This window comes from Thamnophis elegans, chromosome 12 (genome assembly GCF_009769535.1).
Source record: "Thamnophis elegans isolate rThaEle1 chromosome 12, rThaEle1.pri, whole genome shotgun sequence".
Taxonomy (NCBI): Eukaryota; Metazoa; Chordata; class Lepidosauria; order Squamata; family Colubridae; genus Thamnophis; species Thamnophis elegans.
In genome coordinates, this window is record NC_045552.1 from 56,539,738 (window position 1) to 56,556,522 (window position 16,785).

Consider the following 16,785-nt stretch of genomic DNA (forward strand, 5'->3'; position numbering starts at 1 on the left):
GGGAGACGCTATCTGCAGCAACACAAACGTTCATTGCACGTATCCATCCCAGGGGGCGTAGTTTGAGGACCCCTGATTTAGCGTAATATAAAAAAATACAAATAATTTTTCTGCAGACCACCAACATTTTCTCGTGGCCCACCAATTGGTGACAACGGTCCTAGAGGCCTTCTAGTCTAAGTCTTTTAATTACGTGGCCATGGGGGGATGCCCCAATGGTCGTTAGGTGCGAAAAATGGTTCATAAGATGCTTTTTTCCAGTGCCGTCGTAACTTCGAATATTCACTCAATGAATGTCGTAAGTCAAGAACCACCTATGGACTGCTATACCCTAGTGGAATTCTACTTTTATTCTTTTAAAACCAAAAAAAAAACCCAAGGAAATCTTCAAATCTGAAGATTTCTGAAACCGGAAGGATGGAGAGGTATATAGGACATAAACTTTTTAACAGTATTAGCCCGGCCCATGTTCCCTTTCTACAGGTGTAATCAAAATGCTAATGTTATGTTAATGTTTAGTCTGTGGCTAATGTTTTGTCTTCTTAATTTCCCCGGGGCTTTTAGTGCAGATTTAAATCTGCCAGGTTGTTCACTGGATTTGGCCTCTTTCGGGAAGTTGGAACACGCCTGGAGAATACTGATTTAAGGAAAGGGAGCGCAAAAAAATAGCTTTTTGCCTAAACCGGCCCAAAAGGAAAGGAAAAAGGCTCATCGTTCATTATTCTCGGAGGGATGTAATCACGCGACTCGGCTGCTTTCAAGGGTCCTGCTTTCTCCTCCGCCAAAACGCAAACACCCGGATGCAATTTTAAAAAGGGAACGGCAGAATCAGGGGCCAGTGTAAGATGTGATCAAGGAAGTGTTTCCGCAACACATTTTTGTTGCACGATCTTTTTAGAGTTGTGTTTGTTTTTTTTAACTTAAGCAAATTTAAGGTGCGCGGACATCAATTTCCAGAATTGATGGGGAATTGATGGGGAATTCTGGGAGTTGAATTCCAAACATCCTAAACTCCCCAAAGTTACGAAATACCGTTTTAAAGATCCTGCAATCCTTTTGGTTTCCAAGGGATAAGAGAAAATACGTATCTTTCTACTGAAATTTGAAATGGAAGAACAAATGAAAGAGGGTGTGATAAAACCAGTCCAGCTGTTTTTGGGGGCTATGATGTACAGACGGACGATTGAAAAGACTAAAATGTATAGGATGCTATAACTTAAAAGGGGGGGGGGTTACAAAAGAAAGCACCTTTATTATATAGCACCATGAAACGTTATGTAGAATGTTAAGGAGACTTCAAATTAATGATGGTATATAAAGAGTCATTTTATCACATGGGGTGGATTTGTAAAAAAAAAAAAAAAAGGTGGAAAACTCTGGATCCAAATGCATACCCAGACACAAAGACTTTTTAAAAAGTAATTTTCAGCATGGTTAGAGCATTTCAGAAACCATTTTTTAAAATAAATACCATGTTTTCCCCAAAACAAGACAGGGCCTTATTTTCTTTTGACCCCCGAAATAAGTTTATTTTTGGGGGAGGGCTTATTGTTTTTGAGGTGCAGGAGGTGGCGAGCGTGATCACCTCTTAGATGCTGTTGTGTTGCAATATTTTCGGGAAGGGTCTGTTTTCAGGGGAGGTCTTATTTTCGGGGAAATAGGGTATATGTGATGTTTAAAAACAAGAAGTAAGAAAAAAATGATAGAAAGGTATTGGTTTAAATGTAAACCTTCCTGACGTGACCTCACCAGTAAAACATATTTCCTGCCCTCTGGGTGTTTCAATATTGCAGCGGCTTTAAATAATTCACTGCCAAAATGTGAAAAGCCAACAAAACATGAACAGTTTAAAGAAAAACCGTTTCTATCACACCGATTCACAGCTGTTTCTTGGAAAAACAGGCCTTGAACAACGATAAGATGACAGATATCAAGCCAAGTTGATACCCCAACATCAGACCTGGGGGGGGGGAAGCATTTTTTTAATCTATTATTTGGTGAAAAGAAAGAACGAGAGGAAAGGAAGTCTACAATTCTGCTGCAGAGAATCGGAAGCCTAATTCCCAGCAGGTTGCTTCGTGATGTGCAGATGTCTTTTGCGAGAATTTTAAATATATATATTTTCACAGAGCTGTCCGGGGATGAGCCTGTCACAAGATCCGCTTTTTCTAAGGTGATTCGCACAATTAGAGACCATCGCTGAGCTTTTGATCCTCGCCACTGGAGCCAAGAGCAACATTCTCGGAAACAGAGCATTAATTTGTCCGGTTGTGACTTTAATAAGACCCCGAACAAGTGGCTGCTCGTAAAACCAGAGCGGAGGATGATGGAGGAGAGACTGAGGATGCCCGAGCTGCTTAATTAAGCCTCTTTTCTCTCTCTCTTTCCTCTCGATTAGCATCTTCACAGCAAATGCACATATTTATACATGGCAGCAGTTTCGGCATAACGAGAACGCCGGCCGTTTAATTAAGAGTCGGAAGAAGATAATCATGTTTTTGCAAAAGATCGGCGCAGCTTTGCAAACGCTCCCAAGGGGTTTTAGATTTGCATTTGCCATTGAGAGCCTCTCTGGAGCCAGGCCAGGCAAGGGATGAGGGCAACCCAGAGAGAGAGAGAGCCATCACATTACAAGGATCTGGCTTGTTAAAAAGATGCCCTCTGGCTTGAATTTCTCTTGGAGGGCCAATGGGGACACGGGCGACAAAAGCCATCTTCTGCCATCCCTGCCAGTGGTTCGTCCCGGCAGATGTTCCGTTAGTAACACGGTCGTTAAGTGAATGTGACTTCCCCGTTGGTTTTGCTCATCAGAAGGTCACACGATCACGCGACCCTGCCGCGTCTCAACTGTCATAAATACGAGACAGTTGCCAAAGCAAATATCCAGCAACCGAGACCCAGATAAGCAGGGATTAACACCAGACAAACAATCGAGTAGAAAATGGAATTTAAAAAATACCAAAAAGAAAACCATGCTTCAACCAATGTCATTAAGTATGAACAGCGGTTCGTGAGTCACTTTTCCCAGTAGCATCGTGACCTTGAATGGTCACTAAATGAACTGTCGTAAGTCGAGAACTACCTGTGCCCCCTTCCAAATTCTATCATATGAAAGCCGTGCATGATTTTTTCCGGTGCATCATTTTTCGGCTTTTCTCTCGAAACCTCCGCGGAAGGCTGCATAATCAGATTAAATCTCCCCTAAATGTATTTCCAGCCAATCTAAAAACAGCAAACACAAGCTCCTTTCGGGGTCCATTAACCTCCTGGTTTCCTTTTTGTTTTTCTTTTTGGTCTTTTAAAAGCAGCATTTCTCAACCTCAGCAACTTTCAAAGATATGTGGACTTCCGACTCCCAGAATCCCCCAGCCCGTACATATGGACTTCATCTCCCAGAATTCCCTGGCCACGTTAACTTAAAATTGCTAAGGCTCAGAAACACTTACGACTATCTGTATTATTATTTATTTGTCTTGTATGCCGCCCACTCCCGGAGGACTCCGGGCGGCTCACAAAAGACAAGGGAAATAGCAGTTAGCAATAGCAGTTAGACTTATATACCGCTTCATAGGGCTTTCAGCCCTCTCTAAGCGGTTTACAGAGTCAGCATATCGCCCCCAACAACAATCCGGGTCCTCATTTTACCCACCTCGGAAGGATGGAAAGATGAGTCAACCCTGAGCCGGTGAGATTTGAACCGCCGAACTGCAGAACTGCAGTCAGCTGAAGTAGCCTGCAGTGCTGCATTTAACCACTGCGCCACCTCGGCTCAGTTGGGAAAGGGGGGAACAAGACAAAGACAACATATTAAAAACAAAACCAACATTCACAATTTCTATGGAGGTAGATGCTTCTCAGCTCCCCCCAGCCTGCTGGAACAGCCAGGACTTGGTGGCTTTGCGGAAGGCCGGGAGGGTAGTAAGGGTCCGGATCTCCACGGGGAGATCGTTCCAGAGGGCCGGAGCTGCAACAGAGAAGGCTCTCCCCCGGGGAGTCGCCAGCCGACATTGGCTGGCAGATGGAATCCGGAGGAGACCCAACCTGTGCGATCTAATTGGTCTGAGAGAGGTAATCGGCAGGAGGCGGTCTCTCAGGTACCCAGGTCCGATGCCATGTAGGGCATGTATTGGGAGGCAGAGAAAGTGGGCAGGTGAGTTTAACATTGCTGGGGTCTCCATCGCTTGCAGGCAATTTCAGTCTCTTGCAAAATGTCATCCCCCTCTTCAGGGAGGCGGAGGGGACTTGGAAAATACTTGAAAAAGACTGAAATATTTTTCGCCTTGGAGAATATCTAGGCAGTGAGCAGGGGGGGCGGGGGGAAGGGAGGCTGAAAGATTTTGCTGGCAGGGCAAAAGGTTCTTTTTCTGATGGCCAAATCTTCTCCCAGAGGTCCGGATGAAAGAGGATGCGCTTCGGGGAAGCTGGCAGGTTGAAATTTCCTTCTCCCAGCCCCCCTCCTCCTTCCCTTTCCAGAAAATCCAGAATGCGGCCGCAGTAGCTGCTCTCCCTCCGAATGTCTGAGCTTTAAATTCTTCCTGGAAACGGGATTTTCATACAGTCCATCTCGCCAGCGTAGGTTACTGTGACATTGGGGTGAGATATGCGACTGCAGACTCCGGCATTTCTAGCTGAACGTACCTGAGCCTTAACAATTGCTTCTTTGTCCCAGTTAACACAATCAGCGGTGGATGAGTAAGTTCTGCAGGCTGGAAGAAATGCCTAATTGCGGAGAATTGTTATGATTGGACACGACCTCCCCTCTAAATCACTTTTATTGCCCTTCACCGAGAGAGAGATCTCTTTCCGTAATGCTTTCTGCGGTCCGTGGCCGAGGATGTCTCCTAATGGGCACCGCGTTCTTTAAAAAGGCAGCTTTTATTTGCCTCTTTATTATGCTTTTATATATATCTAAGTAATTCACGTTCCCTGGGCGGTGGAGCAATAAATCGGAAAACGTAAATAAAGATGTGCGTCAAGAAATTGTGAAGTCAAAGGGGTGGGTGGGTGGGTAGAAACACAACACCGCAAATCAAAGGGAAAGCAGAAAAGAAAGGGAAAAAAACAGGAAAAGGAAGAGCTGTTTTCTAAATGCAAGCATTCCCCCCCCACCCCCAAAATAATTTTGGTGGGGAGAGGCATCAATGCAACAGGTTCAAAAGGCCAGGACCACAAATTAGTAATAAATTGATTTATTACTAAAGGCGCCTATGCGCAGAAATCTAAACTAACTGATTGGAACTCTCCTGGCATTAGATAAGGGGCAAGAGAGGTTGTGCTTGGTGAGTTTGTGGCTATGTAGGGATTCTAAGCTGATTCCTCTTTTGACTCTGCCCCTCCTTCCTCTTACATCGCGGGAACCTCAGCGGTGGCATCACGCTGTCCTCTGAGAAGCATCGATTTAAAAGGGCCACTGAACCCGAGGCAGCCAGCTATGCCAACCTTCTTCCCTTGCCATGTCTTTTACACAAAACAGCTGGACCCGAGAGATAACAAGATATAAAAATTACTACGGCGGCATAACGAAGGGAGAAGGCTCCTGGACACGACAAACCAATCTGATCTCTGGAAACAGCTTTTTATCCATGGGCGGGGTGGGTGTTTCCACCCCCCCCCAGCTGGTCTTGGGTCCGTGCCCAGGTTCACGCTCACATTGAGTGAATTCACACAAAAGTGCATTTTTGCACACCATACAATTGGCAATATTCTCGCAAGGTTGATACCAGAGCATTGGTGGGTTCTAGATCGCGTTGCAACTGGTACACTACGACAGGGCCGGGCGTCCACCTTGGGCACGCACGCTGGGAACACATGTGCATGCCACCACCCTGCGATGCTCCAGCTGCTCGGCAGTGACACAAGCACCGTAAGCTGTGTGCGTGTGCGCAATTGGCCCGTTTCCCTCAAAAAGCGGTAAGGAACGTGGGCAGCCGGGCCCAACGAGCCACCGTTCCGGTACGGTGGCCGCTGCTCCCAGCTGCCATTGGTACGCCCGTACCAGGCCATACCGCCTGGAACCCACCATTGCACCAGAGGTGGTATTCTGTAGGGTCACACCAATTCAGGCGAACCGGTACTGGCGGCAGCGCGAGGCTCCACCCATCCACCCAGACGTCATCATGGAGCGTCACACGCGCGCTCCCGTTACCGAACCGGTAGTCAAGATAAGAGGACATCATTACTGGTTGACACGGTGTGAGTTAAGCCGCTGGCACCTCTTGCCTTCGTCTCCCCGAGAGGTTAATAGACCAATCTCCTCATCAACCCATCTTTTCTCCTCTTCCTGTACAAATTGAATTGATTTCATCGCATGCAATTATTATTTATTAGGCCTCCCACTCCAAGCTGCTCCTACCAACCATTGCCTGGGAGCCACTTAGACCAAAATAGATCTGAGCCTCTTCGGAAAAGGGAGTCAGCTGCCTTCCTGACTGTCCTTTACGGGCTGCGGGGAAGTTGCATTTTCTTCCTTGCGGGTTTTTGCAACACGTTGTGTTGCAAGGAACAATGAGGCACCTGCTTCCCTTTACCGGTGGCGTCTTAATCAAGACTCTCCCCTGGTTATTCATTTGAATCTTTGTTTACCTTTAATGTACCAGTAAATTGTTCACGAGTTATTAACGCCAGCACAGAAAAGCCATTTGCTTAAAATCACCTGCCTTTCCTCCGCCCCCCCCCTGCACCCCCCACCAAAAAAGCAGCTAATGTCTTGCAATTAGAGAGCGGTAGAAATCCTTCATCAACCCCCTTCATGGCTTCGTTCATGTTACAGTAGCATTTCCAAACTTGGCCAACTTTAAGGCAGGTGGATTTCAACTCCCAGCATTCCCTTTATCAAGCCGTCATCTTAAAATTAAGAGCAGGGGAAAGAAAAATTGGGAACCTTTTACAGTCCATAACCCTGACATAGCATGACCTGCAAGATGATCTCAGCTGCCTCCGGGCCTTCTTCAGAGGGTTAAAGAAGTAATGTCCTCTTCCACATATTTATGGAAGCCCATCAGCCAAAGCAGCAAACCCTGGCTCTCGGTGTCATATGAATGGTCCACCAACTTTCTTTCCCCATTGAAGGAAGGCACCTTGCCTTCTTTCCAAGGATAGGTAGGTAGGTAGGTAGGTAGGTAAGTAGGTAGAGATAGCGGGTGGGAGGATGGTAGGATAGAGATAGAGATAGTAAGATATAGAGATAGAGATAGAGACAGAAAGAGATGGGATGGATAGAGATACAGACAGATGATGATAGATGATAGATGATAGATAGATAGATGATAGATAGATAGATAGATAGATAGATAGATAGATAGATAGATAGATAGATAGATAGACAGATAGATAGATTAGAGAGAGAGAGAGAGAGAGATGTAGGTAGAGCTAGAGAGAGGGAGGGAGGGAGGATGGATGGATGGATGGATGGATGGATGGATGGAGAAAGAGATAGAAAGATAGAGATAGATAGATAGATAGAGACAGATAGAGATAGAGGGGGGATAGATAGATAGATAGATAGATAGATAGATAGATAGATAGATAGATAGATTAGAGAGAGAGAGATATGTAGGTAGAGCTAGAGAGAGGGAGGGAGGATGGATGGATGGATGGATGGAGAAAGAGATAGAAAGATAGAGATAGATATAGAGATAGAGATAGAGACAGATAGAGATAGAGGGGGGATAGATAGATAGATAGATAGATAGATAGATAGATAGATAGATAGATAGATAATATAAAGAAATAGAGAGAGGGAGGAATAGATAGATAGATAATAGATAGACAGATGATAGATAGATAGATGATAGATAGATAGATAGATAGATAGATAGATAGATAGATAGATAGATAGATAGATAGAAATAAAGAAATAGAGAGAGGGAGGAATGGATGGATAGAACTAGAGATAGATAGATGATGATAGATAGATGATAGATAGATAGATAGATAGATAGATAGATAGATAGATAGATAGATAGATGATAGGTAGGTAGGTAGGTAGGTAGAGACAGACAGACAGACAGACAGACAGACAGACAGAAAGACTCAGAGAGAAACAGACGAAGTAGATAGGTAGATAAGTAGACAGACAGCCAAACAGACACATCCTGTAACATCGGTACCGCACGGACTAACCAACGGTTCTAGTAAAAGAACTTACGGTGGTGACCAGCTTCCCGGCGTTCTTCTGCATGTAACCGATGGCATCCTGAACCAAAGAGAAGAGGTTCAGCAGCACGTGTTCTATGTCGTAGGTGCCCTTCATGCCCTTCACCATGCCTTCCAGAGAGCGGAGATATTCCCGCCAGTGACCGTCGATCTGCACCACGCTGGCCAAGCACCCTTGCAACACCCCGCCACAGAACCCGGCACACGGCTTGGCCAGGAGCAGCTCCTGGCACTGGGGGCAGTACCACATCTTCAGCAGCGCCCGTCCACACTCCTTGCTGAACCTCAGGTGATCGGTGGTGTTGACCACTTCAATGCCGAGGTTGAGCGCCTGGAGGAAGAGCCGGGTGACTTGCAGGGACTTGGACACCTGGGTCATCATGATTTTGGGGAAGGGGCCAAATGCCTTCAAGTCCCGACGGGCTAGCCGTAGGCACTCCAGGGTCTCCACGGGAGGGTCGGGGGCTCCTGGGTGGATCAGGTGGGGGTAGACCAAGGGGAACAAGCTGTCGAATAGCTCGTTGACCATGTCGTTGACGTTGATATCTGAGCCCAAGATGTAGAGGGAGACGTCGGTGAAGAATTCCCCCGCCAGTTTAGAAGTCCTGGCAGCCACGTGGCGATAGTAGCTCCTGAACATGGAGCTGGTGTGGTCCCTGGCGTGGCGCACGACCATTTCAAAGGCTTCTGAAAAGCAAAAGAGGATTTGGTTAGTAAGTCGGCAGGCGAGACGATCACAACAGCAATTTTAAGGATTTCCTGGGAGAAAGATGTAAAAAGCCAGAGAAATTCAGGAGAATAGCAACAGCAATAGCAGTTAGACTTATATACCGCTTCGTAGGGCTTTCAGCCCTCTCTAAGCGGTTTACAGAGTCAGCATATCGCCCCCACAGTCTGGGTCCTCATTTCACCCACCTCGGAAGGAGGGAAGGCTGAGTCAACCCTGAGCCGGTGAGATTTGAACCGTCGAACTGCAGATAGCAGTCAGCTGAAGTGGCCTGCAGTACTGCACCCTAACCACTGCGCCACCTCGGCTCCTCAATTACGACATCACAATTACAAAAATAAAAGATGTTGAGACTCTAGAAAGAGTGTAGAGAAGAGCCACAAGGATGATTGGGCGTCCGGGGGCTAAAACATATGTGAATGGTTGCAGGAACTGGGTATATTCCTTCAAAGAAGGACTAGGGGAAATATGAGGGCAATGTTCTAATATTTGAGGGGTTGCCCCAAAGAAGAGGGACTCAAGCTATTCCCCAAAGCACCTGAGGGCAGGACAAGAAGCAACGGGTGGAAACTAATCAAGGAGAGAAGCAACCTCCAACTAAGGAGGAGTTTCCTGACAGTGAGAAAAATTACGTATTTTTCAGAGTATAAGACGCACCTTTTTCCCTCAAAAAAGAGGCTGAAAATCTGGGTGCGTCTTATACACTGAATACAGAATTTTTGGCCTACTGAAACCCCACCTCCTTTGCAAAAAAAATGGCTATGCATAGCCTTTAGGAGGCTTTCAGGGTGCTCCTGGGGGCTGGGGAGGGCAAAAATGAGCGAAGAAAGGGCCGTTTTTTGCTCATTGGGGGGGGGCATCCCCAGGAGCACTCTACAAGCCTCCTTAAGGCTATGCATGCCTCTTTTTTTGACAAAAAATGGGCCAATTATCATGAAAAACAGGCCGTTTTGGGGAAGTCTGCAGAGTGAAAAAAAAACCCTTTTTTTAATTTGCCTCTCAAAATCTTGGTGCGTCTTATACTCCGAAATTACAGTAACCAGTAGAACAACTTGCCTTCAGAAGTTGTGGGTGCTCCAACGCATCTTTTAAGAAGGTTTTTAACCTTCTTTAAGGCTTTTAAGAAGAGGTCAGACAACCATGGAATAGTGTAAGGTCTCCTGCATGAGCAGGGGGTTGGACTAGAAGATCTCCAAGGTCCCTTCCAACTCCGCGGTTCTCTAATTCTGTCAAGGGCCAAAGGCCATGGATTCTTCTTTCTGTGGCTGAAGCTGCCTGCAGGCCTGGAGCATTTCCCACTAATTGGTCCCCAGCATCCAAAGCCCTTTGCTGCTCAGGTGATCAAAGAATGCCTGTCCCTCCCCCCGCCACACACACACAACCCCTCCACCCTCAATCCCACCAGCCCGTGAATTAGCACAGCAAAGGGGAAGAAAAAGAGACAGGGTGAAGGATTGTGACAGGAAGGAGGCATTACGTTTTCTTTGAATGCTAAATAGTCCCAACTCCAATCTTTCGAGTCTCCAAACCTCCGGGGCATCTTTAATAAAAGGATGGAAAACTTAACAAGCACTTTTAGCAGGTGGCAGGTCGCTCACCTTTCCTGGCAGGGCAGCTTTCAACAGAATGGTAGACAGAGAGGGGGAGGGGGGGAGGGACACCGAGCCCCTAAAAATGATCCCCATGAAAAATTGAACCTGGTTTGGATTCTCCCTGCCTTGTTCCCCAGCTCACGTTAAATCCAAACTGAGATTGAATTACAGATTATTTCTATCGTCCCCGGATGGGAGAGAGCGAGCTGAAAATTAAGCCACTTAGCAAGATTAAAAGCGCGGTGCCTGGTGTTCACAGCACCTTTTAGTGAAGGTTGTCATTAAAGGGAAGCACATCGCACATTAAAATAAAGTTGATTATGCATCGGACACTTTAAAGGTTGTGGAGTCCTTGGTGGTCTCTGAGCTCGGTGGTTCTCTGCAAAGGTTTCATTACTTGGCCAGGTAACAAGATAGTCATCAGTGAGCATTTCTGAAAATTCATATTTCTGTTCTATTCCAAATAATCAGGATGGCTAAACTCCTGTAAAAACCAATATCCGGCAACCGGGACACAGATAAGCGGGGATTAACCCCAGACAAACTGTCAAGTAGAAAACAAAATGAAGAAAATATCAAAAAGAAAACCATGCTTCTTCCCACACCAGCAGGGCAAGTGACTATATATAAATAAGGAGAAAACCCCACACTCCCTCACACTGATGACATTACGTAGTTGGATATTGAAATGTCTGCAAGTCAACAACTAAGGGACCCCACAGTTCAACCCCTGGGCTACAAAACTCTCTTCTATTGGAACTTTAAACTTTATGCCATTTTTTCCATCAATGATGACAGTTTGTTATATTCATAGTCAGTTCTTTAGCTGTTATTGGCTTTCTTCCCCCAAACCTGGGATCTCGTAACGTAGTGTTCAAAATCCCTCTAGGACACGCATTATCTGTAGCACTTACACAACAGTGGAGAAACCCATAAGGGGGCTGTTCTGACCCCCTCCTCCATCCAGTAATGAAAGCCGAGACAAGCTTAACTAGAATGTACTTTAATTAGCAAGACCAGAATCTCGGTGTCTGAAAGCCAAGCAAAACAAACAGATAAGGACCTTGGCAGCAAGTCTGACAAACCTTGGCAGCAATTCAGACAACCCTTGGCAGCAATCCAGCCTGCCAAGGTGGTTACGTTCTCTTTAGTCAAAGCATTGACTTCTGCAAGAAGGGTGTGTCACAAGCAGTCTTTTTTATAGTCTGGAGAGGAGCCTAATGACCATCAGCTGAGCGCAATTATTTCCTGTAATTGCGTAATTGTTCTTGACACCGAGTAGCTCTTCGATGGCATGCATCCAGGAACAACTCACTGCTGGTTTCTGGATCACTCTCCCTTGTCTCCTCCCCACTGGTCCAAGGCTCAGGCGCCACCTGGTGGCCAACCAGTCTCAGAGTCGGAACCCTGTCCAGGGTCCTCCACATCCTCCAGGGCCAACTCATAGGGCCCATCGCTGTCGGAGTCTGGTGGCAGCTCCAACGGCTCCTGCTGGGCCACAACAGGTGGCTGACCCAAAAAGGCATCTACAGAAGAAGTTTGTTCCTTCAAGTTTCCCAAAAAAGAATGTGGAGAATTCAACTGGCATCCTTCAGTCTCAAAAAACGATGGTATCATGCTCTGGAAAGAGGTCCTAACGCAGCATCTGGTGTGGCTACAAAGTCCAATTCGGGAGCGGCAATCCCTTCCACACTGAGGGCAGATACATTCTGTCCCCTGCCCAGCGCCCAGATTTCGCTGGTTCCAGGACTGCCTCTTTACCTCATCCTGCCAAACAAGAGTCTCTTCAAATTGGAGAAGGCCACGCTGCTGTCTGTAGCCTCCAAAACGAATGATCAGAGGTCAAGGTTTCCCAGCTGTTGATGTCCACTCCCAAGGCCTTTAGATCCCTCTGGCAGATATCCTTGTACCGCAGCTGTGGTCTCCCTCTGGGGCGCTTCCCCTGCACTAATTCTCCCTACAGGAGATCTTTCGGAATCCGACCATCGGCCATTCTCACGACATGCCCAAGCCAGCGTTGACGTCGCTGTTTCAATAGTATGTACATGCTAGAAATTCCAGGTGCCCTATTTGGAACTTTGTCATGCCAGGTGATGCCAAGGATACGTCAGAGACAGCGCCTATGAAAGGGGTTCAACTTTCTCTTCTGCTGTACGTAAAGGTAAGAGTCACACAATTTATCCAACATGGATTGGTTTCCTTCAGTCTTGGCTGAGCCGACTCTGGGAATCCAGACATTGTGCTATGGAAACCTTGGTTTACAACTTCTAGTGTTGCACAAACTCAACAAGCCATGAACTTGAGAAGCCTCCTAGTCTTCTTCCTTACCCAACACAGCTAGAGCTTCTTTGGAGTTGTCCATGGTGCTGCAAACCTCATCACTCTTTGCTTTCAGGCCTGGTCATCACCATTCTCTCATCAAACTGCAGTAACATATTTATCTTATCCAGGTGAATTGTAGAAGACCCCCCCCTTGCACCCACACCAGTGATGGAGGCCTTGAACCATGACGTAGGCATCCATCCACCAGCCCTTGTCCTCAGGCCACCTTCTCTTCTCCATGGTGGCTCTCCTTGACTTCAAGGCGGACCCTTCTATCTGTGTGGGACAGCTACCCCAACGTCAAAGTTCAGATTGTCATCAAGGTTAAAGGCTGTTCTATCCTCTAATAATTGCGATGGGATTTTTATTCATCGCCTTTCTACTCCTGGGGAATCAGTTTGGAACAGAGCAACGCACTTTTTAAAGATAAGGAGGAAAAAAGCATTTCTGGTAGAACTTTTCTTTAATTAATGGATGCAGCCTGAGATAATTTAACTCCGTACTCCACTGCCACATTAAACTTTATGTAGCTTTTCTGATGTCTAATTATCATACTTTGCAACTAAGAGCAGGGAAGGATGGGGAAGGCTGGGCGGAAGATCCATGATTAATTTTTACAATTTCCAGGGTGGGGGAAATGAGGAACTCGTAATATAATACAAACACACAGCCCAAGGCAGTGGATCTGGAGTTAACATTTTGAAAAATCTGCAGAAAAAACTCCAAAAAGGGACCGCCTGGAATTAAATTCTGATAAAAATCAAGACCGGCGTGATAGCGATCTCATTGTGCCTCGGTCTACGAATATTTAAATCAATGAAATGGGTGCAACGGCTATTCTCTTGCTTTTGCAGGATTGAATTACCAGACGGAAGGACTAAATCAAGGTCTGTGGGCATCTTGGCTGGCTGGAACTACTAACCATTCCCGCAGAGAAAAAAAAAACATTTCAAGGCATGATTCATCTTTTACGAAAAACTGATCAAATATTTCTTCCTTTTAACTCGTTTCCTGTAAAAAAATATATTTTTAAAATGCATTCCACTGTTTTTATTGGATTTTTCTTTTTTTTATTACATATTATCAGAAAAGCCTGTAACCTTTGGCTGGTGTAATAGATTTTTTTTGTTTTAATGAAAAAAAAAAAGCCATCCCTGCACTTTTACAGAGATGTCATTTCGAAGAGATTTCTTCCCCTTTTGCAGCTAGAAGAAAGTGAGAAAAGATTCTCGGGAAATGTAATGAAAGGCACTCGGTATATTAACAATTTAATATTGTCAACTCGGACTGCACCTAGTATGCTAATGGATATAAGACCAGGACACAACTCTTGGAAAATGAGATGCTAGGCTGAATTTACTGATCCATCCCGATAAAGTCAGCTCCAAGAATTACGAAATGCTCTTTAAATGTGTATTTCCTTAGCAAACGCTTAAATCTTCAGCAGAAAAGATGAACATTGAGCATGAAGTAAGTAATATATTCCCACACGCCATGGCAAGAGAGGGGCTAGTGGAACTGCAAGAAACTTGAATTATAGAGGACCTTGGAGGTCTTCCAGAGCAACCCCCATTCTGAAAAGATACACACACACACACACACACACACCAACAAGTTGTAGAGCAGACTTTTCTTCTTATAAACCGGGGAGCAAAGCGACTGAAAGACCCATTCTGAGTTTCTTCGCATTTCACACAAGAGCAGCGATGTCACCACGCATATAATTGGAGTTGAGAAGTTCATTCCTTTCTTGACTTTGCAACCGGACCGAGAGCCAGCAGAAGTATCCTACTAATTACCTACTAATAGATTTAATAAACCCAACCACCATAGCTTCGTTTGGGGCCAGCGTGCAGCCTTCTTCGGCCTGAAGAGGCATTTAGAATTAAATGCATGGGCCTGCTTTCCTCCAAGCCATGCATTTTTCACTAATCCGCAGCAAGCAGATCCATTGCATTTACCTCCCCGTTTACAGAAAGGGATGGTTTAAGTCCAAGGAGGCTCAACCGTATTTTAAAAAAATTAGCATCCGTCTCTTGGGGGGAGGAAGCCGCCTTCCTTTCTTTCAGACACAGAATTGATGAACTCTTCCCCGCAGAAGCCAAAGTCTGTCCCAAGTTCTTCGGTTGTCACCATAAATCCCAAAGGTGCTCCAGTCCAGACCACCCAGGGTATGAGCCTTCCCCCACCCACCCACCCCGGCCTCGAATGTAAGTGGAAAGGACTTTGTCCTGCGATCCAAGTTGTGTGTGCTGAAACCCTCTTTCCCATGGACAACTCTGGATGAGGCAGGAACCTTAATTAGTTCTGAATCTACTGACTTTCTTTTGGAAAAGGGAGGTGGGGGATCAGATGTGTCCATCTTCCTGTCTGTCTGTCTGACTGTCTGTCTCTCTCTCTCTCTCTCTCTGTCTCTCTGTCTCTCTGTCTCTCTTGTCTGTCTATTTATCCATCATCTACTTATCTTCTATCATATAACATCTAGCTATTATTTATCAACCTACCTACTTCTATCTGTCTTAAGATCACACAGATTGGGCCTCCTCCGTGTGCCGTCGGCCCGGTCAATGTCGGTTGACGGCTCCCCGGGGGAGGGCCTTCTCTGTAGCTGCTCCGGCCCTATGGAACAATCTTCCCGTAGAGATCCGGATCCTTACTACTCTTCCGGCCTTCCGTAAAGCTGCTAAGACCTGGCTGTTCCGGCAGGCCTGGGGCTGTTGATCAGTATCCAGCCCCACTCTAACAGTATGCATGGTGTGAAATTTTAACCATTGTATTCTTATGTTTAATTTTTATATATGTTCCTTTGTCTTGCCTGTAAGCTGCCCAGAGTCCCAAGGGAGTGGGAGGCATACAAATGTCAATAAATTCAAATTCAAATTCAAATGCCTCTGTACATCTACCTGTCTACTTATCCACCTACCTACCTACCTACCTACCTACCTATCCATCTATCTATCTATCATCTATCATCTATCATCTATCATCTATCATCTATCTATCCATCTATCATCTATCTATCCATCTATCATCTATCTATCTATCCTCCCATCCATCCATCTATATCCTATCTATCTATCTATCTATCCATCCTCCCATCCATCCATCTATATCCTATCTATCTATCTATCTATCTATCTATCTATCTATCTATCTATCTATCTATATCTATCTATCCTCCCATCCATCCATCTATATCCTATCTATCATCTATCTATCCATCTATCATCTATCTATCTATCCACCCATCCATCCATCTATCTATTTATCTGCCTGCCTGCCTGCCTGCCTGCCTATCAGTGGTGGGATTCAAATAATTTACTAACCAGTTCTCTGCCCTAATTACCAGCTGGGTAGGCGGGCCTCGGTGGTCATGTGATCATGTGGGCATGACCAAGTCAATGTCACTCATGTCGATGGGCACTTCGCCTTAGTTGTTACAATGGTAATAAGGGTTAACCGGAGAGGCAGTTTCTGTAAGCAGGGCAATAAAGGTTAGGCTAGAAACAACACCAGAATGTTTCCTTCCTGCCTTCCTTACAGGATTAGCCCTGTAAAGTGGGGAAAAAACCAAAAGATTTCTTCCAACAACCGGTTCTCTGAACTGCTCTGAAAGTTACCAACCGGTTCTCCCGGATAGGTGCGAACTGGCTGAATCCCACCACTGCCCTCTATCCTCTCTTCCTTTCTCTCTCCCTCCCTCTCTCTCCAGAAAGCCACAAGATTTAATAACAGCCCATTAACTTTTTTTCTGAAGAAGGTCTACTGTAGCTGCATCAGAAATGGACAGCACAGGATTCCTGGAAATGCTCAGCAGCACCCCAAACCTCTTTAAAAATTGCTACTAAGACATAGCGAGTATCAGGACAAATCTGATTTAAAAGGTAGACAGAGATCCTATGCAAATCCAGGTACAAACAACCTCCATTGATTTTTTTCCAGGATTCTGCATCGGGATGGTTTAACATTAGCTTTTTTTTTTAACAAACT

At 45.6% G+C, this 16,785-nt stretch overlaps 1 protein-coding gene across 1 annotated transcript in view; it reads right to left on the bottom strand.

Moving 5' to 3' along the window:
- Positions 1–6,831: 6,831 nt before the first annotated feature.
- The window catches only part of GPC3 (glypican 3), a 58,964-nt gene continuing 49,010 nt past the window's right edge, over positions 6,832–16,785 (bottom strand). Inside the window, exons 3-4 of the mRNA XM_032228556.1 lie at positions 8,147–8,841; positions 6,832–6,843 (exon numbers count right to left, since the gene is read on the bottom strand). Coding sequence (XP_032084447.1) covers positions 6,832–6,843; positions 8,147–8,841 — 707 coding nt within the window. The remainder of the gene's footprint in view (positions 6,844–8,146; positions 8,842–16,785) is intronic.